This window comes from Tenrec ecaudatus, chromosome 2, assembly GCF_050624435.1.
Source record: "Tenrec ecaudatus isolate mTenEca1 chromosome 2, mTenEca1.hap1, whole genome shotgun sequence".
Classification (NCBI taxonomy): domain Eukaryota; kingdom Metazoa; phylum Chordata; class Mammalia; order Afrosoricida; family Tenrecidae; genus Tenrec; species Tenrec ecaudatus.
Genome location: NC_134531.1, coordinates 132,363,324 through 132,390,690, shown reverse-complemented (window position 1 = coordinate 132,390,690; position 27,367 = coordinate 132,363,324). Strand labels below are relative to the sequence as shown.

Below are 27,367 nucleotides of genomic sequence, written 5' to 3'. Positions count from 1 at the left end.
ATCTATTGAATGAAATAACTACAGTCGCCGAGCTCTTGGGGCGGCTAGTTTTCTAGTAGGAGAAAATCTTGAGTGTAAAATAGCAGATTTTTGGTTTAGCAAGGTTGATTGAAGACAGTGAATACAGTTGCAGGTTTAGGATAATGAGAGAAAATGTCTGGTGCATCTGTGTTAGTATGGGTGTAACGTATGGTGGCCAGCTCATAATTCTTAGGTGGTGAACGTAGTAGGGTAAACGATGAAAGGAACCTGGGATTTCTAGACCACCAGCTGCACAGGGTTAGCGCTAGCCTACCCCAGTCCAAAATGCCTGGTTTATTTTATTTTTAGAAGAGTGACAAGTTGGGAGGGAAATAGAGAATAATTGTTAGTGAGAAAAATCCAGCAAAGAATTCTGTGTACTGTGTGTCCTCCCAGAAGAAGAGGCTGCATTTCCTCATGACCTCCATCGTTCTAAGAGTTATTCTTTCAGCATGGGCCAAGGGAAACCTTACAGGAAGAGATTTGCAACCATTTCAGTTTGAGTAAAGTGAGGCCTAGGATTGGCAGGCGCTTCCTGGCAGAGGTTCCAGACCTCAGAAGGTGCCTTCTGAGCGACTCCACTGCTCTTTCCAAGGAGACCCTGTTGTTGTTGGTGGTGGTGGTTTCCATCAATGCTTCAAATCTGTTCTTGAGATGTTCTCAAATTTCTGAGCATACAGATGAGCAATTGGTCCCAAAATTGTCCCCAAATCAGCCCCTGGCCTGGTTCCAGCTGCTGATATTGAGCGTCTCCAGCTTCTCCTCCCACAGGTGTAGTCGATCTGATTTCTGCGCATTCCATCTGGAGATGCCATGTAGATGAAGTCGCTTTTGGTGTTGTTGACAAAAGGGCGTTTGCTGTGAATAAGTAATTGGTGTTGCAAAATTCTGTCATGTCATCTCCAGCTTCATTTCTATGACCAAGTCCATCTTTTCCAACTACTTCTCCTCCTCTTTGTTTCTAATTTTTGAATTCGATCAATAATTATTGATGCATTTTGTTGCACATTTTATCAATTTCCCAATGAAGTTGTTGGTAGAATTCTTTAATTTTTTCATCATTAGCTTTGATGATTGGTGCATACATTTGAATACTAATTCTATTGGGTGGATTTCCTTGAAGGCAGATAGATTTAATCCTATTACAGCCAGCATTGCACAAAAAGAATTGAGTTACCTTTTTGACATTATGTGCCAGGCTATTCCTCTTGACTGTGTTATCCCCAGCAGAGTAAATCATATGATTTTCTGATTCAAAATGGCCAAGACCAGTCCATTTTAGCTCACTGGTGCCTAAGACATCAATCTTCATGGTCGACCATTTCCAGTTTTCCTAGATGCATACTTTGCACATTTCCAATTCTGATCAGTAGCAGATTTTTGCAATGATTTCTCCTTTCCTTGAGTGGTGCCCCATAAGCAAATGAGGATCCCGAAGACTCCACTCCCACAGGCTTTATGAGGCTCACCTCACCGTGGTCAACTCCACTTCGAGAAATTTTCTCCTCCTCAGTAACATTGCAAGTCCGTCCTCTGGCCCTCTCCCTGACGATGTTCTGCTTCCATTCATTGGGCTTGCAGTATCCGACAATGTTTCAAAGCCACCCATGAGATTTTCAGTGGCTGCTTCCTACGCAGTGGGGAGCCAAGTACTTCTTGGTTGTGTGTTCTTAGTCTGAAAACTCCACTGAAATCTGTTCACTTTGTGTGAAATGGTGGGCATTTGAAATACCAGCGTCATACAGCAACGTGCAGGCCACCACAGTACGACAAACCGACAGACTCACGGTGGAAGGAGCCATGGAGTCGTGGAAATGGTTAAGATGGGAGTGTAAGTTGTAATCTGTCTACCCACAGGTGACTGAGGCAAAAGAGCTGGTGACAGACTTCTGAGAATCAGCCGTTGAAACCTCAATGAAGCCAGGGCCTCCTCGGACACAAGTGGGTCACCGTGAGTCAGAATCAACTCAATAGAAAATTTTCCCCTGCAAAGTTGGCAGAAACTGGAGGTTCACCTACCACAATAACTGCTCTGCTCCACCCACCCCACTCAGGCCCCCCTGGCCAGTGTCCACCCCACTCAGGCCCCCCCACCAGTGTCCACCCCCCTCAGGCCCCTTGGCCAGTGCCCACAGCACTCAGGCCCACCGGCCAGTGTCCACCGCACTCAGGCCCACAGGCCAGTGTCCACCTCACTCAGGCCCACCGGCCAGTGTCCACCCCACTCAGGCCCACCGGCCAGTGTCCAGCCCACTCAGGCCCCCCCGGCCAGTGTCCAGCCCACTCAGGCCCACAGGCCAGTGTCCAGCCCACTCAGGCCCACCGGCGCCAGGGTCCAGCCCACTCAGGCCCACCGGCCAGTGTCCACCCCACTCAGGCCCACCGGCCAGTGTCCACCCCACTCAGGCCCACTGGCCAGGGTCCAGCCCGTGGCAAACACATGTGATTTGGTTTACTTGTCAAAGCCAGCTACTCTTCCCAATGTGCTTGTGACCAGCACTAAATCGATGGCATTTGAAAGGCATTATAACTTGTAGAGTGGGCACACACACACACACACACACACACAGGGTCTTTTGTACTGGAAGCAATGTCTCCTTCAGCAATCCCACAGTGCCACAGCCTGGGAAGGGTGACAGTGGCACCCAGTGGACAAACATTTGGTTGTTGGAGACCAATATTACTTTCTGAAATATTGGCATATTTTAGTTTTAAGAAAGGTCGATTGTTACTTTTGCCTTGCATTATTCTTCTCTGATGACATTTTTTTAAATCATGAACTTAAAAAAATTAGGACAGGAACCCTTTCTTATAGTTCTTATCTTTTCAAGTTTAGAACTAACTGAAAGCATCGGAGAAGACAACAGTCTCAGAATTAAGTCCTTGGAGAAGACTGTCTACACTGGTTTAACCTGCTTCAACAACAGCAGTGGAGAAAGCCAAACCTAGCCAGATGGTCAATTTCCCTTTTGGAAATTGGAATACTGAAAATGCTTGCAATGTGCTTTGATATACCACTCTCACCTTTCCTTCCAATCATTATCAACTTCCGATTAAGTTCTCTTGCTTACACAAATTTGGAAGCTTCTGGAATAATATTTTAGGATCATAGTGCATAAAACCCCCAAACTAACCCACTATCAATAAGTCGGTTCTGACTCCTAGTGACCGTATAGGGCAGAATAGAACTGCCCTTTGGGGTTTTTGAGGCTGTAAATCTTGGTGGGAGCAGAAAGTCTTATCTTTCTCCTGTGAAGCTACTGGTGGTTTTGAACTACTAACCTTGCAGCTAGCAACTCAACACATAACACACTATGCCACCAGGGCTGATTGAGGAATTTTAGACAGTTAAACTGAAATGACTCATATTGGAATCACGCATCTCAAAAACTCACTGCCATTGGTTTGATTCTGACTCGTCGCAACCCTACAGGACACCAGAGATGGGGGGTATTTCTGCCACTGTCAACCTTTACAGGCTTGCAAAGCTTTCTCTTGTTCCTGCAGCGTGGGACTTCTTCTTTTGGATCAACTGAGATTGTGGGTGCTGGTGGTTTCAAACTGACGACCTTGAGGTTAGTTAACCTGTCACACACATACATGGAGACCACAAAATGCCCATTTTCTGCAAGTCTTCCAGTGAGTTTATCCAGCTGTGAGAATCTCTCGTCTCCCCCAAACAAAGGAGCCTCTTAATCATAGAAGGTAGCCAAGAAGTTGTGTGAAATATAGTTCTCATTTTATAGATTTAATATGCTAAACTTTGGAAAATGTACATGTCTATAATTGATGTTGCATCAGTAATATTAGGCTAAGATCTTAAATATTAGTGGATATTTAGGCTGAGAATCTTAATTATTAGTGGATATTTGCATTCGGTTGCTATGAATCAGAATTAGTTTGGAGTTATTTGTACTTGATAAAAGTATACGTATTTTATTTATAACAAACAAAAGGGATGAGTATTCATCTCAGCGAGTTCAATTTTACTGATGGCAGGCAAATCATTGAAAATCATTCCGTTACAAAAGCAACTGGCTCTTCTTGGTGAAAAGTACCCGTTGGAGCGCCCCCTATTGGCAAGTCATTCAACAGCGTCCCCAATTTTGAGACTGAAATTCTTAGTGGTTTTGCTTGGATTGGTCCCTTGCTCTGGTTCATCAATCGTGCTTTGCAATTAAAATGTGTGCCAGAGTTTGGGGCCTCTTTTAGAGTGTTTTAGAGAAAAGACAAAGTTGGTAAGTAGGTAGACTGAAATTCTTCCCAAAGGGGTTAGGCCCAGGATAACGCATTTTCATTAGTAAGCACAAGTCCCCTGGTGGCTACTTGTATCACTCATATTTAAGCCTAAAAGCAAGAAACACATTAAAAAGTGTGTGTGTGTGTGTGTGTGTGTGTGTGTGTGTGTACATTTCAGTAAGTTGAAAACAAAGCAACTTTCCCTCTCGTTTCTGCCCAAATTCTTGTAACATATCGATGCAGCTTGTACTGCACAGAGATATCACCTCTATTATTTCATATCTTTTAAATTGTTTTTACTAGGTGCTCTAACACATATTGTCATAACAATGTATCAGTTCATGAGAAATTAATCTGTGCTTCTATTATTTCAGGAGACCCAGTGGCACCGTGGTTGTTCGTTGCGCTGCTCACTGCATGGTCAGCAGCTCGAAAGCACCAGTGGCTCCTCAGGAGAAAGCCGGCTTCTCCTCCCAGGCAGTTACTCTCTCCGAGATTCGCAAGGGCACTTCTTCCCTGTGCTATAGGGTCGTTGTGAGGGAGAGTAACCTGGGCGGCAGTGAGTTTGATTTCTTGGGTTTATATTACTTCAGCATCTCTGCTGTCCTATTCCCCCACTGACTGGCACTGAGCGAGCAATGGTGCCCTGTGCTCTATGGGGGAACCCAGACAGGAGGGTAGCCTTCTTCTCTGGGCCAACTCCTCCTGCTCAGGGGGAGACAACAACTGCAATGTGACTTTCAGTATGCACTATACTGTTTCAAAGTGCAAGCATGTTGGGAAATGGTCCAGTACTGGGTCTAAACTTTCCTGATACCCATATCTACCAGCCAAGTAACTGCTGGCTCATGGTGACTGCGTGTATATCAGGGTACTTAAAGTACGTTGCCAGTCCTTTATTCCAAAATGCCTCTCAGCAGCTTCAAACTGTCCATCTTTAAGATCTGGGTCCCATGATATGCACTCCAAAATCCAAACCAAATTCACTGCGATCGAGTCAATTCTGACTCACAGCGACTCTCGAAGACAGGGTGGAGTTACTCCTGTGGGTTCATGAGTCTGTAACTCCTTACAGAAGCAAAGAGTATTATAGGAGTAGAAAGCCTCATCATTTTCCAGCAGTGAAGTTTCAAACTGCTGACCATGGGGTTAGCAGCCCAAAGGGTAACCACTCTGCCACGAGACACCTAAAATAGATCCAGGCTGATCAGTAAAGGCCTGGATCACCTTATGATTGACTTTATTTCCAGTCTCTCACATCTCTTAAGCAAAGTATTTTTTTTTTGGTTGCTGTTCTGTTGAGATTTATTTGACTTTAGGCTTATCTGTTTATAAAGTACATACACTTTGCTTATTCAGAGAAACCACTTATTGAAAGGTACACAAGGGGACTTTAAAACATTTGTGGAAAAATTCCACGATCTTTTTGTTCACATTTTCCACTTATATTTTGAAGACTCCTTGTATTGCCTAGGATCCCTGGTGAGGTAGGGGGTGTACTTTGGGTTATGATCCCCAGGGTTGGCAATCTGAAACCACCAGCAGTGCTGAGGGAGACAGACTGGGCTCTCTACTACCGTAAGCAGGTGCAGTCTCAGAAACCCACAGGGGCTTGCTATGAGTCAGCGTGGACTCGAGGAGCAGGGAGTTTGGTTTGGTTTGGTTTGGTTGATATTGCCTACCTGTGTTGGACATAGTGGATGAACATCTGATATAAAGTATTTTTAAGCTGAAAAGATTCATATACTGATATAAGTAATTATTGTTATATTTAAAACAAATGTATTATCTTAAGGGTACATGCATGTGTGCGTCTATACATCCATGTTGTTTGTTAATGGATAGAGGCAAAGCAGCAGGCAGTTAGATGCATACTTGGTGTACTGACAACTGGAAACTGCATTCCCAGCCCAACTGATAGGTTTTACCTGCTCAGATAAGGCTTTAGCCTTTTCTTCTGCCTCCTGCAGGCACATTTCCAAGGTCTTGAGTTGCTCCAAAGTCAATGACATCTGTCCAGCTCCCAGGGATCCTTTCTTTAAAACAATAACCAAGCATCACTGTATTGCATGGGCAGTTTTCTCAAACAGCTCTATGGACTAAAGATAGGCATAATGAACCCGAACAAATTCTTCTCTTTCCTTACAGTAGCCGTGCAATAGCAAAACATTATAGAAACAACAGACTGACTTAGACTAGACAGAAAAAGAAAGGTCAAGCCTGAGTACTAATTCAAGATGGCTGTATGCTACTTCATGACACCGAGACACTTGAGCCTGCTGCCTTCGAGTGGATTCCGACTCACAGCGAACTGACAGGGATGGCGTAGAACTTCCCCCTGTGGTCTCCAAGACGGTCATCATTCTGGAAGCAAAGTGTCCCATCTTTTTCCTGCGGAGCAGCTGGTAGGCTCAAACTGCTCATCTTTTGATTGGCGGTCCAGTGCTTAGCCTACTATGCGATCAGCCCCCCCCCCCCCCGGAAGTTAAAATCTAGTTACTCATCTTGGAATTTGGCTAAGCCACAAAGTTCATTCTGGAAGCAGAGAGAACTCTTCTTGAGGAGAGAGGTTAGGAGCAACCTTGCATGTCGCTAATGGGAAGCGTCACCTACAGACTGGCTCTCTGCCTCCACGTCGCTTTAGGAGCAGGGTCATTGTGAGCTCAGAGGAGCCTTTGTTTCCTCTGTGCTTCACCTTTTATCACATTAAAGCAAAGACACTTGAAAGAAAAGGTCAGGTGCTTTCGATTGGCCCTTTCTTCCTCAGAGCATGGCTAATACCATTCAAACCGGATCTGGAGTGTTTGCCTCTCAAAAATATTCTAGAGTTCCTTTCTTAACTCTAAGCTGAAGAGTCTGGGAAATTGACTTAGAAAAACCAGTCACAGGTCCCATTGGTAATCGAGCATTTTCTGATAATGCTTTGGCTGTTGGGACAATGAGTAATTACAAAGCACTCTGAAAACTGACATGAAAACCCTGGATTGTGACCCTTCTATCGCCTCTCTATGAACCCTGGAGTTGCTGTCAGGCAAGTGTTGGGCTGCTAGTCAAGCCACTGGAAAGCCAGCAGTCGCTCCATGGGAGGAAAACGAGGCTGCCTGTGCCTGTGCAGATGCAGCCGTGGAAAACACACACAAGGCTGTCATGTGACAGAATTAGCTCCACCGCAGTTGGTTTGGGTAGAGCCTCTGTGGATGAGCTCTGCTTTTTGTGCTTTTGTTTTTGTGTGGGTGAATGATCTGGCTGCCGCATTTGCTTCCAATTAATTCTGCAAAGGCAGGAGTGTATTCATATGCATTTTATAGGTTGAACTGTGCTTTATTCACGTTGGCTCATGAAAAGTACCAATTTCACACAGGAGTACATTTCCTAATGATACAATAGAGCCATCTGGTGGTAAATGGTACCAGACATATAGCTAGATCTGGTAATGGTTCATATTATACTCAGAACCTTGGGACACTGCCACTGCCCTGTGATATCTTGGGAACTCCATGGGAGGGGGGATAAAGAAATGATACTGTGTCACGATCACCTGGGGTCCTAGAACAAGCACATAAAAGCACACAGCTGCATAAAACCACACACACACACACACACACACACACACAACACACACACAACCAAACTCACTGCCATGGAGTCACTAGGGACTGATTCATAGGGACCCTGTAGGACAGGGTAGAACTGCTTCTGTGAGTTTCTGGGATGGGATAGTAGAAAACCCCGTCTTTCTCTGAGGAGAGACTGGTGGCTTCCAAAGCAGCCTGGTGGATTGCAGCTCAGTGCGTAACCATGGCAACACCAGAGCGCTCCTTTCAAAGGCAAGTTTTTCAGGGATGAACATTATAGATTAGAATGGTGATAACAAAGCAAACTCACTGTTGTTGAGTCAATTCTGACTCGTGGTAACTTAGCGGGCAGGGTAGAACTCCCCCTGCGGTTTTCTGAGACTGTAATTGTTTATGGGAGTAGAAAACCTTATGTTTCTCCCATGAAGCAGCTGGTGGTTTCAAACTGCTGACCTCTCAATTAGCTGCCCAATGTGTAACCACTAGGAGACCAGGGCTCCTAGAATGGTGATACTTGGGATGAAGTAAACCAATGATTCTTCGCATCCAGTAATAATTCCAATAATCTCAGGAGTGCTAACAGCAGTACCAGTTGTCAGGTAGTTAATCCCAACTTGTGGGGAGGGTCACAAAATTATCAGAAAAACAAGTGTCATAAAAGTCCAGTGTATTTACAGTTACAGATTAAAAAAAACATGCGGTAGAATATTTTTAACAGTAAGAGGAAGTTGTCAAAAGGTCAAATTTTTCCAAAAAGAATGGAAATCCATGATCTAGCCTATTTCCAGATAGAATTATAGTGTCTGATAGTTGAGCTCAAGAGGAAGCTGTTAAAATAATACACGTGAGTAATCCCAACCAGATCTCCTCATCCATTTCTCCGGGCCTTTTCCTCCAAACATCCGAAATGTCCTGAGCCAAGAAGGACAACTATTTCTAGTAAAATAAAAAGCATCATAAATCAAAGCCAGATGAAACAAGCTTCACTACGGACTCTGATTAAACAGCGCAGGACATTTTGAACAGATAGATCCAGGAAATAGATGTTTGTTACAGAACAGAGACCTGCACAAACTGTCTTTTTTGTCTTCACCCTAGCTGCAAGTTCTCCCTGCTCAGGCTCTAGCTTTCCAACTTCTGCTTCCCCCCAATGAAGGCAAAGAGTCATAAGCACATCTCGTCACAGGCCAAAATGGCTTATACAAAGGCAAGCACTTCTAATGGGAAACAATTTCCATTGATCAAATAAAGAAATAAAAATAATGTCCAGTTCAACTTCAGGAATTAATAATAAGTGGATTTAGGTACTTTGGAGATGAATAAAGATCTCAGAGACCCTAAAGATGTTGGATGCAGCGATTTCTTTGCCACTTTTGAGGATAATGATAGAAGAGTAGAAAGGGTTGACTTATAATAGTAATTTAATTCTGCTTTTAGGCACATCATAAAATGTGTTCTTACCATGAAAATGAACATTCTCCATGATTAAAGTTATTACCATATAAATTATACTAATAAACAATGATATTTCATATATAAATTTTATAATATGATTTAAAAAATTTTAATGATATGATATAAATATTGTCAAAACTGTATAAGACATTCAGGCATTTGGGCTGTTAAGCCTGTATATGGAGCTCCAAATGGTCAGTGCCAACATATTGATGGTTCTATCTCTATTCTTGGTTGTAGAACTTCATACCCAAATGCCAAAGGACAGATTAAAATATATGTAGCAAGGAAACTAAGATGACCAAGCCACATGTTACACAACATTTTAAAAGAGTATTTCCTTCTGGCTGTAGAGGTTATTTATTTGAGAATGTAGATGGCAATCTACACTTGCTTTCTATGTTTTTTTTTTATTATTTCCCTAACCCATCCCAGGATCTTCTCTTGTCCCCTTCCTGGCTTCCAGCCGGTATTGATCTATCTTCTAATAAGCCCACTCTGCTCGCTCAGCCATCTAAATGCCCTTCACCTTTCAGGATGGTGTCCAGGTCTCTGATTGATTCAAGAGCTCACACACACCCCTCTGAATCCAAGTGCCACGCTTTAAGGCCTGGCAGGACTTGCTGAGCATGAAGTCGGGGTTCAATACACAATTGTTGAGTGATCAAAGGCTCAGCAGTCAGAAAGGGGGTTCCACCAGGAGCAGCCCTTCAGGCTGAGAGACCAGAACAGTGACTCCTTTGAGCAATAGTTTCCATGTCCCCCCACCTCACACGGACAGGTCTCCAGAGGACCCGGTGGTACAGTGGACGGCAAGAGGGGAAGGGTTAAAGGAAATAAAAATAAAATAAAGCAAGAAAATGATTAAACACAAGAAAGCTCAATTAACAAATAATTCTATTATCCCCAACTCTGTCAAGGAGAATAATTTGATGTTAAAACTCCCAGGCTTAATTTTTAACCACAGTAAAAGTAAATTCACACAAGGATAAGTGATCAAACATCAGGAAAATGAAATTTGGTTAAATATGCATTTAAGAACAAAGTTAATGTGTTAAGTATGTATGTATGCATTTATTTAAAAGAAAGTTGGCTAAACTAAGGTGTGATTATGCTAAATGGAATTTTTAAAAAAGAGTATGTTGGTTTTTGAGAATTAGTCTTTCTAGCAACCTGAGAAGAGCCATGGTGTTACTTCTCTGTTAAGCATTAGGTTGCTAACCAAAAAGGGAATTGTTTGAACCGACCAGGAGCTCTGTGGGAGAGGGTTGTGGCAGTCTGCTTCAGTACAGATTTATAGCCCTGAAAACCCTATGAGCCAGTTCTACTCTGTCCTACAAGGTTTCTGGGAGTTGGAATTAACCCAATAGCAATGGGCTTGGGGGTTTAGCAAACTGAAACTTCCATTGTGTCAGCATTCTAGCTGCAACCCGTCCTAAGTGGCTCAGAAACTTCTTGCTTTCAACAAGTTATACAGTGGTTCAGCTTCCTGTTTGATATCTTGTGGTAGTCCGGGTGGACTAGAGAAACAGATTCATAAACACTCATATGTGTATAAGAAAAAGCTTAACAGACAAGAGTAGCTGAATATTGAGAAACACCCCAGTCCAGTACAGATAAAGTCTATAAGTTCAATATTAGTCCATATATCCAATACTAATCTACGAATTCCTCTTCAGAATGACTTCAAACACAGGAAGATCACAGGCCAGTGGGTGGAAGTCTTGTGGATCCAGTGGTGGTGGAAGCATCTCAGTGCTGGCAGGGTTCTCCACATGGCTCCTTCAGCAACAAGGCTCTAGCATAGCTCCATGTGTCTTCTCAGCCAAAGTGTCTTGTAGGGAGTGAGCATGTGCCCCACCTCCAGCAAGCTATTTTTCTCCTTAGCACCTCCAAATGAGGTCATCAAGCTGCGACATCATTGACAAGCTAAACTCCACCCCTTCACTCTTAAGTCTCAAATTGACAACAGATTATGTAACTACCACACTTGTCTATTTACTACTATTGTCCGTTCCTTTTCACCCTGCTTGACAGGCACTGCAGGCTCCATGCTTTCTTAGCCTTCTACAGCCAGTTCATATTCCTCACTCAGATTAAGTCTTTTTCCAGCTGGTCGTAATTTATTTTGCTCCCACCTACCTCTGCCTGGTAAGATTCATGTCTTCTCTTCTTTCCAACTTTGGGCAACAGAATTCATTCCAAGTGGACATTTCATCATTCTCAAGTCCTATTTTTCTTTAAAGTTCTTGCAATAATTTTTGGATAAATTGCCAATTTTTATTTAAGGAAAAAATATTTGTAAAACACGCCCATTTTCTTGATGCCAACTCATTCCAATGAAAACAATATTTCTCTGTGTTTGGGGTTCACCTAGTATATACAAAACTTGATATACAAAACTTGAAGCGACTACAGCTATTGTCCAAGTCCAGTAGAAAGAGGATTCCAGAACATGCTTTTCAATATGGTGGATAGGGCATGGCCATGTGAGTTAACAGTGAAACATTCGATTCAGAGGGCTGCATTAATGGAACTGGCCTGACTCAGATGGAGTGATTTTTATTGGTCAGGAAACAGATGTCTCCTTCAATGGAACAATTGAGGAGAGTTTAGTAAAAGAATTATTTACAAAGATCTAAGTGGGAAAAAGACAGGGCTTTCTACTCCTGTAAAGAGTTGAAACTCTTTACAGGAAATGCACAGGGGCAGCTCTACCCTACCCGATAGGGTTGCCATGAGTTCACATTGACTGGATAGCAGTGAGTTTGGTTTATTTGGTGAACATGGTTAAGGGCATCAGCGAGGGATGGTGAGGCATCATGGAGATAAATGCATGAGTACCATTTACCTGAGGGTGGAGCGGTAATTAGAGCTAGCTCGGGGAGAGGACCATCCCACACAGACCCTTTGATAGAGGAATATGGGAAGTTCCACAGCAGTGGTAGGAGTGCTGGTGGGTTTACCAGTGGTATACATACCCTGACCTCATCTATTCTCCCTCTGTTTGCTTGCCAGCACCTCCTGTTACTGAATCCAACAAGAAGTCAAAGGGCAGGAGAGTGAGTAAAGAGCCTAACTTCTGGAGAACAGGCCATAGTGGGGAAGGGTTGCGGTGAATTTTCTGGCGGAAAAAAAGAAAATTTAGGCCAAAGGGACTTAATTTTCATGATTCCCAGATGCCAGTTCATAGATAAATGTTGGTTTTTGATAGCATTTTCATCAGAAACAAAAGTAGAAAAGAAAACATGTTTCAGAAAAGGAGAACATTGTGAATTTTTCATGAAGCCAATTTTATTCTATTTAGAGGACTGTCCTTTATTCTGAGATTACGCTTGATTTCTGGCTCTAGCTCCTTTCTCTCTCTTTATGTTAAGCGATATTTCTTTAACAAATGATTGCGATATGGAAATTACTATAATAGTGTCTTTTCCTTGAAAAACTTTTCAAAGTGGACTGTCTTATGAGAACAAATCCCAAGTATTTTTGAGGTGTAGATTCATACTGGTTTAAGCAATATAAAATTGTAGACAATGCAATTTACATGATTTCTCTTAAACTATGAACTGAATTGGTTTATCAAGTTGTCTTCCAGGAGCCAACTCTGAATCCTCCTGACCCAAGTCCAAGATAGACCTACATTCTGTATCAAGTTGTCTGTGCTAGCAAGTCTCCAGGTTACCATTTTTCTGGAAAAACCACATTCTTGAAAGGTAACCTTTCATCTTGTGAAAGCCTTCACTACTTTTTCATCTATTTAGTATCCCTAAAAAAGGCATTCAAAAGGAAGACTCAGATGTTAATTTGCCAAATTAATTATTGGCATGGAAGTTGAATAGGAATGGCATTATAAATAACTTTAAATAATGGTTTACTAGAAACCTTAACAGGCCAATCTCACGTCAATTCAATGCACTTCATTTACATGTTTGCTGAGAGATTTGCTTGGTACTGTGGACACAGGCTCCCTGGTAGTGCTGCTGGGTTAGTGTTGGACTGCTTAGCAGCCAGGTTTAAAATTGCCAGCTGCTACTTGGGTGAAAAATGAGGCTGCCTGATTATGTAAGGTTTACAACGAGAGTACTGATACACTCCTGTCCCCTCAGACAAGAGAAAAGCTCATGGAAAATTCCATGAAAAGATCATGGAATTTTCCACAAACTTTTTGAAAAATGTATTATAAATCATGCAGATGAACAGCCAAATATGTGATCCATATTTTTTTTAATTTTAGAGACAGGCTCAACACTCAAAAGAAACAAAGTAGCTACTTCTCCTGGGCAGTATTTCGCATTCCCTTACATGTCTTTTCAGGGAAACCAGTTCTTGAGACTAAACCTGAAGGCTCCCAAATACTAATTCATCCTGGTGAACATAACGTCAAGTTTTAATAATGGAACATGGTTTGGTTGCAATTAAAATAGATATATTCTATGTCCAGTTTGCTATCAAAAAAGGAATTTTGTGTCTTTAAGGTGAACGTTTGCTGCTGAAAGAAGGGCTTTCCACTGTTTATGTAGGAAAAAATGCTATTAAAATTTTTAGGTAAGCTTTTCCATTTTAGTGGAGCACAAAAATATTATAAACACCTTTTCTATTTGTAAAGACAGTAATTTCAATTGCTGAGTAGTTGTGGCAGCAGACTTGCTTTCTCAAGTATCATGCATACGTAAAGTTTACCAACAATATTTTCATTCCCTCACCAAATCCCATGTTTTCAGAAATACGTATATCTGTAGGGAGAAGGACTGCAAATTAATTCACGAGTGAGGTGATTGAATTTTTATGTCCCAGTGAATAATCACTGGCTGTGTGTAAAGTAATTAATGGATAACAGTGTTTAGAGTGAACATTTTTCTGTGCTTTTTAGTTCCTGGATGAGTAAACTTAAAAAAACTCAAGAAATATTACTACAATGATGAACTTCAAACCTCCTGAGATGCCGTCCTGAAAGCCTAGCAAGGAAATCCTTAATTGAACTCGGTGTTAGATGAGAACCCTCCCCCCACCCGCACCCCGCGCCGACTGGCATTTGCTCAGTCTCCTCTCCACCAAGTTCTGAAGGAGAAATGCTATGCACCCTTCTGTATCAGATAAAGTTCAGCAACAATTTCCATAATACGTTCCAACGGCATAGAGTAAGCAAAGGATGGATGGGAGAGCTCACTTTGCTGCGAATTCCACTTCGTTTAAGGCCCCCATTCAATGCTACCGAGAAGCATCAAAGGAATATCCAAGAAAGGAAACTCTTACTGGAGAGTCAAGTTCAGACCAGGGGAGAGCAACTTCTGCCTGTCAGAGGAGGCGCTGATATTTCTGTTGGTGAGTGTGGCGGGTAAATGGGGAGGAGACACTCCACATCGTCAAGGGATGCTAAACAATTGTAGGAAAACTAAGGTGAGAATAACTCCGGTTCTATGTTCCTGTGTAGACACTTCAAATATGGTCCTACCCAACCCTCGGCGAACCACACCAAGGACTACACACTAACATGACCTTAGATGCTGGCCTTACACGGAGCATGGCATTTCCCAAGGTCCACACTGGAAGGACTCAAGGTGTAAGGCAAACTGAGCGAACTGGGACCTACTTCAAAGCTACCTGTGCCCTTGGACTTAGGACTGAAATACCGTGTTGCAAGAGGAAACAGAGGATGGCCACCCTAAGACTGTGGAAATGGTGGTCGTTGGGTTTGGGGCGGGACCCCTGGCTTAGTGGGTGTCCAATAAAAGGGGACACAGAACCGCCATCTATTTAGCCCCTCAATGCTCCCACTGCATTAATATGACAGATATTAATCTGATAGAGAAGGATCTGCCCTTGTAAGAAAGGGAACACGGGATTTTCCCCTACAACCAACCCCCATGCTCAATGTTAACAGAGCTCAGTCAATTACCAATCTGTACAAAGCAACAACTCATGGACTGCAGCTCCAGGTTGGATTATACTCACATAAACTCCTATCAACAGTACCTTAAGTTTTATACCATTGGATAAATTATTGATGTTATTAATGCAATGCAATCGCCTTATACCCCAGGGGGATGATTGATAATGCTTTTCATTTTTGTTTCTTTTGTTTGAGGGGGGGGGGGTGTTTGTTTTTTCTTTTGTTGTTGGTGGTGGTAGTTTTTGCTTTATGTCATAATATGGCTGCCAAAATAGTTCATAAACTGAGGACAAGCAGTTGGATTCTGGGCTCCCACATAATTCTCGCCCTGATCCAGGAACAGGTAGTGTTTGGGATCTTAAAGGCTTGTATTCAAACAAGGATCCGCTTAAACTAGGTGTCAACTAATTCCACATGGATGAAGCACACCAACCTGTGTTATCCAAAGATAATAATATAAAGTCCAAACATGATAAAGGGAAAAGTAGCAGAGCTCAAATTGTGAACACCAAATTCGTAAAAGGCTATGGAGAACAGTGGGAGCCAAAAACCCATCCGCAGAATATCTAGTCAGATTAAGCCTCTGATGGATCCCCTTGGGCCACAGGCAAGTGACTGGAACAGTTTTACTACCAGACAGAGATTCTTGTAAACTTGACTATGGTGGATTGAATCAGGGTATAACTAGGTCAGTTGACCTCCCTTTGGATCTAAACTGAATTTGCCCTAGGCTCAAATATTTATTGCTTATTCTATTTCAGACATTTCTTCTCTTGAGTTTCTAAATACTTGTGATCTTCTTTTCCCCACTTTTTAATCTTTATATTATTATTACTATTTTATTATTATTTTCTTCTTTCCGTTTCATTTTGTTTTAGTTATTCATTGTTTCTGTTAGGTTTCCCAGTTTATGAAGCACAGAGGAAGTAAATGCATAGAGACAAACCTGATGCAATGGTTTGTTGGGAACAGGGTGGTAGGGGAGGGTGAAGGGAACTGGGGAGCAAACAATAAATGTGGGAGGGGAGGGAACATTAGAAGTGATTGTGATGACGCATATGAAACTCTTTTAAAAAGCAGTTTAACTATGGAAGTGTATGCTATGTGAATATTATATCAAGAAAACTACCGGGGGGGGGGGGTGGGGGAAGCAAACTTGACTATGGTTACCATGAGTGAAAAAGAAAGTATTTGCTCAGGGGGCATTGAGTCTATGTAAACAGCGGGGGAATAATGTAGGAAAGGCTGTCAATAATGGCTGTAGAACACGAAGAGTATCATCAATGGCACTGAAGTATACATGTAGAAGTTGTTTAATTGGAGAATGTTTTTGTTCTATATCTTGGCCTTAATAAAATGAAAAACAAACCTAATCGTGTGAATAACAATGAGTGCAAGGAAGAAGAAAATACTCTAAAATTGATTGTTGTAATGATTGCACAACTCTTTTTATATGATTGAACTATTGAATTGTATGATATGTGAATGAAGTTCCAATAACACAGGTAAACAAAGAAAGAATATCAAAGAAGGCCTAGCATGCCGAGTACTGGCTGTTCTGTGGGTCAAGATCATCTCATCTTGAGTTCTACAGTAGACATTTACCATGCACTTTTGACTTCCTAGCAGTTCCCCATGTTTAGAGAATTTTTTTATCTCATGAATCTCATCTTGCCGAATAAAAAACCAGAAATGCTTTTTTAAAGCTTTGCTTGCCTCCATAGTGAATATGTGATTTAGGCTCCACGGCTCAAGTCCACTGGCATGAGAATTCAATACGGATGTGAATGATAGATTTGAGAGTTGAAAAACAGAATGGACTCTGATGAGGTTGGTGGGGTCATTCTTCTTTCAGAGGTTGCAGTTGGCAGAAGATTTAGAATATCTCACCCCCAACGGTAATGGCAAGTGCTGTGGGACCAGAGGCAGAAGATCCTGCCCAGAGGCAGCAGTGATAGATTCGTCTTCACCAGAACCTGACCGGGTAGTTGGGAATAGTCCCTAGCCTGATTCTCCTAGATAACCTATGGAGTACCTACTTTCCTTTAATCATTATTTTCCCCTGGAATAGTAGTTAGAATGAGTTCTGTTGTTTATAAGAATTGAACTGATATAGGATCCCTAAGGTAATTGTTACTCAGTGTCTGTGTTACTTTAAACACAAGTAATTTGATTATACTAAGTCTCCACTTACTCATCTATAAAGAAGTAAAAGATGACAACTTGGGTGATGTGATGATCAAGTGTAGTAAGATCGAAAACTGTTTAGCATAATCCCTGATCCAGAGCAGGAACTAAAAATGAAGTAAAATAATCATCTATAAATTCCTGTCTATATTTCTATAGTGTTACTTCTTGGAACTCTACCTGGCATGGGGCTGAAGAATTGATTATAAAAGACCAGAAACTTAGAAATCCTTTGGCAGCCTTGGTATTTATATGACTGCCCTTAGCGTGTCGACTAACTTGTCAGAAAAGGTAAAACTGGATTATGTATAGTCTAATGCATAGTGCACAAATTTATTTGGTTACCTCCCTCTTCTCAGAAAAAAAATTACTCGGTGTCTCCCTGGTAATTAGAAATGTTTGTACTCTAGCCCATAACCCAGGATAAAGTGTAGGTATCTGCCTTTGCAGCTCCTTTCTGTCAATCCAGCACATCCCCCCAGGGGGCAGCATTGCTCACTTTGGGATGCACTAGTCTAAAAGTTAATGGTGATGGGATTATTTGGACAAAGAATGGAAATGGTTTCCCAACTTGAAAAATATACCCAATGTCAATGAATTATATATACATGTAGAAATTGTTTAATGGGCATATGGCTTGTTCTGCATATTTTCAGCATTATAAAAATAGAATACAAACTCACTCTATCATGCAATTATCATAAAAATCTATTAGGCCCTTTTATAAATCAATCAATCTAAGATTCATTGTGAAATCTTAGCGATCTTATTTTTTCCCCTATGTTTTAAAATAGCTGCTATTTTACCCTTCTAGGAATTATTTATTTTTATCATTATTCAACAATGATTTTGAACAAAGATTTAAAAAGAAAACTAGGCAAAAACATTGTAGAATCATTTAGAAGAATGATACAATAGCATAATAATCATCCTTGAGTCCCTTATTGTGCTGCCCAACATAATGCATAATCTTTCAAAAAGGCATGAAGGTGGTGATGCCATTTTTGTACTCTGGTTTTAAGTATAAGATTCTCAGTGGAGAATTTGGAATGTTTTCTTTTTCCATCCATAAATCCATAATCCCCCAAAGAAATAAAATCCTCTCAGAGTAAGATACTTCACAGTTCTTAGGCAAATCAAAAGATGATTGTGAAGAGCAGCAACACTCTAGACACATACAATATGGTAGTCATCTGCCTCATGTGGCTATTGCATGGTTGAACGTGCTTAGTTCGAATTGAGATATCTGGCAAGTGTTAAGTACAGAATTCAAAGAATTAGAACAATAAACAAGAATTTATATTGTGTATAAATTGAAATGATAACTTCAACATATTGAGTAAAGTAGAATAGATTTTCCCTGTTTATTTAAAAACTTTCCTGTGATTGCTAGAAACCTTAACTTACATGTTTTTGCAGTATGTTTCTTTTTGACAGCAATACTCCGGGCTTTAGTGTTAATGATGAAATTGACTGTGTTCTACTAAAACAGAAAAGTCTGAAAAGTATTATTTGGATAAATTCTCAACCTAAAGAATCAGTGAGTGAACAAAATATAAACAAACTTCAAACACCTTCACTTCCATCAAATCAATTCCAACTCATAATACCCCTGTAGGACAGGGTAGAACTACCTCTATGGGTTGCTGCAATTGTAAATCTTTCTCACCTTTGTGTTCTTGAAAAAGTATTTGTGATGATAAAATCACTGGTCTTGCAAAATACTATCATCTCCACCTTCATTTCTATCACCAAAGCCACACCACTCTTCTTCGTAGTGATAGGAACATTATCCTATCATTGATAACATTGTATTTATAATTGCTCTTGACTTCTTTTTCTTGATGATGATTATGACATCACTCTTCTTCATTTTATCTTTCCCAAGATAATAGGCTATGTGAGCATGAGGTTCTGAATGGAAAATACCTGTCGATTTCAGTTTACTAATGACTAGTGTATCAATTTTTAAATCGTTTTATTGGGGCTCGTTACAACTCTTATCACAATTTATGCATCGATTGAATCAGGCATATTTGTACATATGTTGCCTTCATTCTTTTCTATACATTTACTTTGTATTGAGCCCTTGGTATTGGCTTCTCTTTCCTCCCACCACTCCCTTCCCCCATCCTCATAAACCCCTGAGAGATTGTACATTGTTATTATTTTCATCTCTCACACTGACCACTGTCTCCCTTCCCCCATGTTTTCTGTTGTTCTTCCCACGTAGAGGTGTGTGTGTCTATGTGTTGATCATTGTGATCGATTCCCCCTTTCTCCCTTCCTCTCCCCTTCTTCCCCCTGCCCTTCTGGTGTCACTATTCCCACTCCTGTTCCTGGATTCTGTGTGTCATGAACTCCCATCTACACCTGTGTACACGTTCTGGTCTAGTCTGAATTGAGAAGCAACACTAGGGTCATGATCATGGGGGATGAGGAAGCTTCAAGGAACAAGAGGAATATTGTGTGTTTCATAAATGCTGTACTGCACCCTGGTGACTCTTCCCTTCCCTGTGGCCCCTCTGTGGGGAGATTGTTCCATTGTCTACAGATGGACTTTGGCTATCTGCTCCAATCCCCCTCGTTTTCAACAATATGTTTTTGTTTGCTTTGTGTCTTTTGATGACTATTACAGCAATACACTGAAGTAGTGGATGACCTTCAGGCCTCTGCTCATACCCTCCCTCAATACAAGAACACTTTGTTCTAACAAATTGGCAATCTGAGATGCTTATCCTCACGACACAATTGCTGAAGACAAAATGGGTGCATAAGTAAATGTGGTGAAGAAATTGGACAGTGCCCGGCTATTAAAAGATATAGCATCTGGAGTCTTAAGGCTTGAAGTTACACAAGCCGCCACTCAGCAGTGAAGCAACAAGTCCATGTGGAAGAAGCACACCGTCGGATCGATCATAAGGAGTCATAGGATATCAATCTTTATCCATTCCACTTCTATGTTAGGCTGAGTTTTCTATAGAAACCCAATGCCACTTACCTATTTGTAAGAAAGAGATTCATATCAAGAAGTAATTATATATCAATTAAACAGCTCAGCCCAGTCCAACTCAATCCATAATTTGATGCTAGTTCAGAAGCCCCTGATCAGACACATGTAGCTGCATGCCAGTGATACGAATAGTGAATTGAGAAGCAGAAAGTTCACGGCTGATTTATAGAGTCTCGTGGATTCAAAATTGGCAGAAACATGGCAGACTGCCAAAAGCTCTCAGGGTCTGGTGGCCCACATGGCAGCCCTAGTCCCACCAGACATGAGGGCTAAGGAGTAGAGAGAGAATGGGAGGACGCAGTCTCCCCCATGTATAAGAAAGTCACACAGCCCAGGAGACATCCGTCATTAGGCTAATGGCTTGGATTCCACCCCTACATTTGTATGCATCTCCAGGTTGACGTAAAATTATGTTCCTACCACAACAGAATTCTTTTAAATTTCCAACTTTTTCCATTCCACATTCTAGTTATTAATGGATGTTTGCAGCTATTTCTTTCCATTTCAAGTCATGATCAGAAAATGAAGTTTCTCCATTACTCCATTTAAAAGCATTCCTCCATTCTCTTCATTAAAGTCAATATTCTTTGTAGGAGGAAGCTCTTCCCCAATAACATTTTTAATTTCTCCCAATCGAAGGGGCTCATCTTATTCACTGTGGTATTTACATAATCTGGGGTCAGTTTGGGACTTGAGAGGATTAAGAGTGAAGGGGTGGAGTCTAGTCTGTCAATTGAGTCATAGTCAATGAGGCCTCTGTGTGAGCATGGCCTTGGCCCTGAGAATTCTGGGAACTCCTGGATTTCCTCCTTAGAGGTAGGAAGCACTTTTCTCTCTCTGCTCACTCCCTGAAAGACACTCTACTGACAAGACACATGGCACTGCGCCCTGGGAGCTGGAGAAGCCACATGGACCTACTCTGATGTGACCAGAACTCTGGAGCCTGAGAAGCCATGGAGAGGCCCCTGCCAGCGCTGAGCTGCTTACAACTCCACTGGATCCATAAGACTTCCAACCAACTGGCCTGTTATCCTCCTGCATTCGAGATAATTGTATGTGTTTCATGAGTCTGAAGAGGGCTTTATAGATTGGTATCGGACATATGGGCTAATATTGGACTTATGGACTTAACCTGGATTAGGCTGGGATGCTTTCTCAATATTCAATTTCTCTTGTATATAAACCTCTTTATTATTCACATATGTGTCTCTATGAAATTTTTTCTCTAGTCTACCCAGACTGACATACTCACTATATGAGATGATAATCCACTGCTACTTGTAAGATTGTCACTGCCCAGTTCTTTAGGAATGGATTGGCAGGTCCTCCCTCCAAGTATGTCTTAGTCTGGAAGCTCCACTGAAACCTCTCCAGCATGAGTAGCTCTGCTAGTTTTCCAAATATTAGTGGCCCTGCTTCCTGCATTAACCAACCAAACCAACAACCAAACCACCACAGTGTGACAAACTGACAAATAAGTGGTGGATTCCTATTTAGGACAGATTATTACAGTATTTGTAACAAGATCTTGGACTCTCTTTTGCTAATGTGTCAGTATTCTTTTGTCTTATTGATAAAAGAGGTTTACTAAGTTATTTTGACTGTATTTTTATTCTTCTGTAAATTATTTGATAAATGACTTTAATTTTTGTTCTAATTTAAAAGGGATTATTTAAACAGATGATGCCTGTTCATGACTATTTTTCTAATACACCAAGAGTTCATTGTCAGGTTATTTGAAAATTACCTGTGGGTACTAGACTCTTTTAAATCACAAAGATTTTGTGAGACTGGACCATTTAGATTTTACCAATTCACGATGAATGGTCACAAAAATAGTCATCGTGAGAGACTTTTTTCTTCTGGGTTTAAATAACATGATTATCAGAAAGAATGTAAAAACCCATTTGAAAGCCAAAAGTAAAATGTTGCAGTATGCAAAAAGAGAGAGATTAAAAGGATTCAGAATATAGTAACCATGGACATGGATAGTTCTATTTTTAGGGACGATTCCAAGTAGTAATAACCTCTAGGGAAAGCAGGCTGTTTTAGAATTTATAGCATTTTCCTACGGCATTTGAGTCAAGCAAGACAGAACTTATTGCTTTCCAAAGAATGTTTCTGAGCCACATTGAATTGAAAAGCATCTTTCAAATTGATTTTCCTTTGCATTAAGTGTATGACTCAATAGATTTTTTCTCTAACTGTAAAACACAATTTATCCACTTACTCAATAACAAACATATGAGATTCATTCACATATCTCTTATACACCTTTTATATGTAAGCAGAGAACTAAGCCCTTGGAATAACTATATCGCAATATTCAGAACTTAGGAGGTCATAATATGAGCTTGTCTGTCCGTCAGACTGTGGTGGCTTGTGGGCTTCTCTGCTGCTGGAAGCTCTATCCCTGGTATTTCAAAGTTAGCAGGGTCACCTGAAGTAAACAGGTTTTTAGCCTAGCTTACAGACTATGAAGAAGGAACAGGAATTAGTCATTGCAAACCTCATGGGAATAATGGAGATATTTCCAGATACTGGAAACCACATGAAAAGAGGTGGAACATTGCTGCAGACTGTGCCAGAAGAGGAGCCTCTAAGGTAGGAAAGCACTCAAAACATGTCTGAAAATAGACACACCAGGTCTCAAATTAGACACAAGCATGATGATATGGATGGAGTAAAGCCTTTGATACCTTCATTTGTTGATAGGACACCACTCAAAATAAGAAGAAGCTGGAAACATAACTTAATAATCAGAACTTGGACTATACGAAGTATGAATCTAGGAAAGTTAGAAATTGACAAAAAATGAAATGGAACATATAAAAATTGTGTGACCTGAAATGGACTACTGGCATTGGCCATTTTGATTCAGAAGAGCATATGTTTATTATGTTGGAAATGAAACAATCAGGAGGAATGTTGTTGCCTTCATCATCAAACAGGACATTTCAAGATGGGTCTTAAAGAACAATGCTGTCTGTGATTGCATTTTATCTATCTGCATTCAAAGAGAGTCCATCAATATAATCATTACTCACATTAATTCACCAACTACCAAAGCTAATGATGAAGTTGAAGAATTCTATGAATGTCTTTGTTCTGAAATTAATCAAACATCCAATCAAGATATGTTGCTAACTATAGGAAATTGGAATGCAAAGGTTGGGAATGGAGAAGAAGGAATGGTAGTTGGAAAAATGTGGTCTCGGTGATAGAAAGATCTCACAAAAGAATTTTTCAAGGTCAATGATTTCTTCATAGCAAAATAACCTCTTTTTCAACAACCAGAAAGGTTTTCACTAGATGGAATATACAGAAGTAAAACTGACTGCATCTGAGGGAAAAGATGATAGATCAGCTGAATATAATTGGTTAAAGCCAGGCGAGGAACAGACTGTGAAACAGATCATCAATTGTTCATAAGTAAATTCAGGTTGAAACTGAAGAAAATGAAAGCAAGTCAACGTTTGCTAAGATATGACCTTGAGAATATTCCACATGAATTTCCAGAACACCTTAAGAATGGATTTGAAGCATTGGACCTAATGATGGAAGACCCGATGAGCTGTGGGAGGACACCAAGAACATCGTTCACAAAGAGAGAAAAAGTTCATTTAAAAGACAGGAAAGAAAGGTAAAAACAGCATGAATGTCAGAGGAGACTCTTAAATTGCTCTTAATTGTAGAGTATCTAAGGCACATGGGAGAAATGATGAAGTCAAAGAGTTGAACAGAAAATCTCAAACGTCAGGCCAAGAAGATAAAGCCAAGTACAATAAAATGTGCAAGGAAGTATCATTTCTATTCAAAGAAGATGGAAAGAATACACAGACTACTATACAAAAAAGAACTCTGCAATGTTCAACAATTTCAAGAGGTAGTATATGATAAAGAACCAATGCAAATTAAGGAAGAACTCCAAGCTGCATTGAAAGCATTAGCCAAGAACTTGATTCCAGGAACTGCTGGAATATCAGTTGAAATGTTTCAATAAGCTGATGAAAGCCCTGGAGGCATTCATTCATCTATGCCAGAAAATTTGGAAGACAAGTTATTTGGCCAACTGGCTGGAAGGGATCAATATTTGTACTCAATCCAAGGAAAGGTAACCAACAGAAAGCTCAAATTGTAGAAAAAATATCATTGATATCACATGCAAGCAAATTTTTGCTGGAGATCACCCAACAATTGCAGGACAAGGAGCTGCCAGAGCTTCAGACTGGGTTCACAAGAGGACATGGAATAAGGAATATCATTGTTGATGTCAAATGGATCTTGGCTCAAAGCAGGGAATACTAGAAGGATGTTCATTTGTGTTTTGTGGACTCGGCCGGGCTATTTTTCTATGTAGACCATAACAAACTTTGGACAATATTGAAACGAATGAGAATCACAGAATACTCCATTGTGCTCTTTCAAAACTTGTACAGGGATCATGAGGCAGTTGTTCAAACAGAACAAGGGAATACTGCATAGTTTACAATCAGGAAAGGTGTACATCAGGGTCGATCTTCTCACCATCCTTATGAAATCTGCATATTGAGCAAATGGCCGGAGAAGCTGGGTTATATGAAGAAGAATGTGCACCAGGATTGGGGGAAAGTTTATCAATAATCTTCGATATACAGAGGATACTATCAACCTTGCATGCTGAAAGTGAGGAGGAACTGAGCGCTTGCTGATGAAGATCAAGGAGTGCAGCCTTCAGTGTGGATGACAACTCAACGTAAGGACCCCAATCCTCACCACCCACTCAATAGGGTGACATTATGATACATGGGCAAAAGGTGGAAGTTGTCAAGGATTTTGTCTTGCTAGGAGTCACAATCGATGCTCACGGAAGCAGCAATGAAGAGATTGAAGGACACGGTGCATTGGCAAACCTTCTGCACAGGGCCTCTTTAGAGCACTGACAAGCAAGGATGCTACTTTGAAGACCAAAGTGTGCTTGACCCAAGCCATAATATTGTCAATTGCCTGATACAAGGCATGCGAACGTTAAGACATTTAGACGTTTAGATTTGTGAAAGTTAGACTTGTAAAGGTGTGAAAGTTCAACATTGAATGAGGAAGGCTAAAGACGCATAGATGTCTTTTAATAGTGGTGCTGGAAGAGAGTATTAAAAGTCCTATGGACTACTGAAAGGACAAACCGATCTGTTTTGGAAGAAGCAAGGCCAGAGAGCTCCTTAGAGGCAAGGCTAGAAATAATTCATTTCACTTATTTGGACTTTTTTTCTGGACAGACAAGTATCTGCAGAAAGTTATCATGATTGGTAGAGGGCAGAGGAAAAAGAGGAAGATGCATTGAAATAGTGGCATCGACAATGGGCACAGGCATTAAGAACAACTCTGAGGATGGCACAGGACTGGGCATTATTTTTTCTGCAGTACTTTGGGTCCCTATGAGCCAGAACCATCTGAAAGGCCATACCTACAACATTGTGAGAGGCCCTAGTGACACAGGGTAAGCCAACAGAAAAGTCAGTAGTTCAAAACAGCCAGCTGACCCCCAGGAGAATACTCTCACTTCACTATGCAAAATGTAACACACGGAAGCTGCTGTCGTTTTCTTATAATTTTTTATCTTTTAAATTACCATGCTTTTTAATAGTCACAATAGATTATAGGTACATAATTGTTTGCTTTATTCACTTCCTACTGTTAGAAAACTCTACCATAAACATGGGTCTAGATGGATCTTTTTGCACTTTTTCTTTTATTTTCTTAAGGTAAATTGCAAACTGTGGTTGCTGGAGTTTACAGAGTACTTGCTTTATGCATATTAGGGAATAAATCTCAGGAATTATTGGTCCTACCAAGCGTATCGGAGAGTCCTGCAACAGTGAGCTCAACAACTGCTGTGAGGATGGTGCGTAGCTGGGCGGTGTTTGGTCCATTGTACCTAGGATCACTGTGAGTCAGAACTGACTTGAGGTTCCCTGAAAGCAGTAATAGTTGTTGATTGTTCTTTGCACATCTTTGTTAATAATGGTATTTTAAGGAATTATTATGTTTTTCAAATAGAAAGATAATAATAATACTGAAAATTTTAAATTATTGCTTCTTTCCTTTCCATTTATTTTAGGCATCTCATTTGATATCACATGCAAGTAAAATTTTGCTGAATACATTTGTATTTCTTCTTTTGTAGATTGTGGTTTGTATCCTTTGCCCATTTTCTACTTGAGTGCTATTTTTCTCATTCTTTTATAAGATATCTTAGAAATCAAAGATATTGTACTATGATAAGTGTTACAAATATTTTATATTAACAAATTTGAATATTTATAAATGCTCATGGTTTGAAAGAGTGATCTTTCCTTATGAGATACAAAATGTTCTGAAACTAAGTTATCTTCATCATTTTTTTGTCTGTTAATTCAGAGCTTGATTCAAAGAGAGACTTAACTTTTTAAACAAGCAAAGTCTAATCAAAACTTGGAGAAATCCTCCCATGCTTTCTGAATCTCAGGAAGTTCAAATAACACATCACATTGATTCAAAGTATAAAACAAATTTCAAAAAGGCTGATTGATGGTGATATCTGATCTAACACAAACAGTTCAACTATTGACATGAAGACCTGTGGCTATTTTTCCCAGCAGCAAATTACAGTTCAATGAAACTATGAAAACAAATTAAGCTAATGTTACCCAATCCGCCCGATTATCTGAGGGCAACCAGGGGCTAAGTCTACCCTGGAGAGTCTGCCCCCTTGTGCTTCCCCCCTCTGTGTTCATAGTCCCCCTCTAGGCATCCTAGGGCTCCTGAGATTTAACCCTTCTCGGAAGGCTAGATTAAATCATTTTCCTAGCCCTTGGAAGGAGATGCTCATTCAAAGAAATGTTGACCAGTTTGGGAAAGTTTTCTTCAACCCACAATACTTGATATATACTTTCAAAGTCAATCTGTCTTGGAAAAAGTACAGTCGAAGTGCTCTTTACAGGCAAGGATGGCCAGACTTTGTCTTAGATA

At 40.7% G+C, this 27,367-nt stretch overlaps 1 protein-coding gene across 1 annotated transcript in view; it reads right to left on the bottom strand.

Moving 5' to 3' along the window:
• Nucleotides 1-22,223, bottom strand: part of CCDC192 (coiled-coil domain containing 192) — a 214,587-nt gene extending 192,364 nt beyond the window's left edge. Inside the window, exons 1-2 of the mRNA XM_075542678.1 lie at nucleotides 22,191-22,223; nucleotides 6,189-6,296 (exon numbers count right to left, since the gene is read on the bottom strand). Of these exons, the coding sequence (XP_075398793.1) occupies nucleotides 6,189-6,296; nucleotides 22,191-22,223 (141 nt within the window). The remainder of the gene's footprint in view (nucleotides 1-6,188; nucleotides 6,297-22,190) is intronic.
• Nucleotides 22,224-27,367: the final 5,144 nt, after the last annotated feature.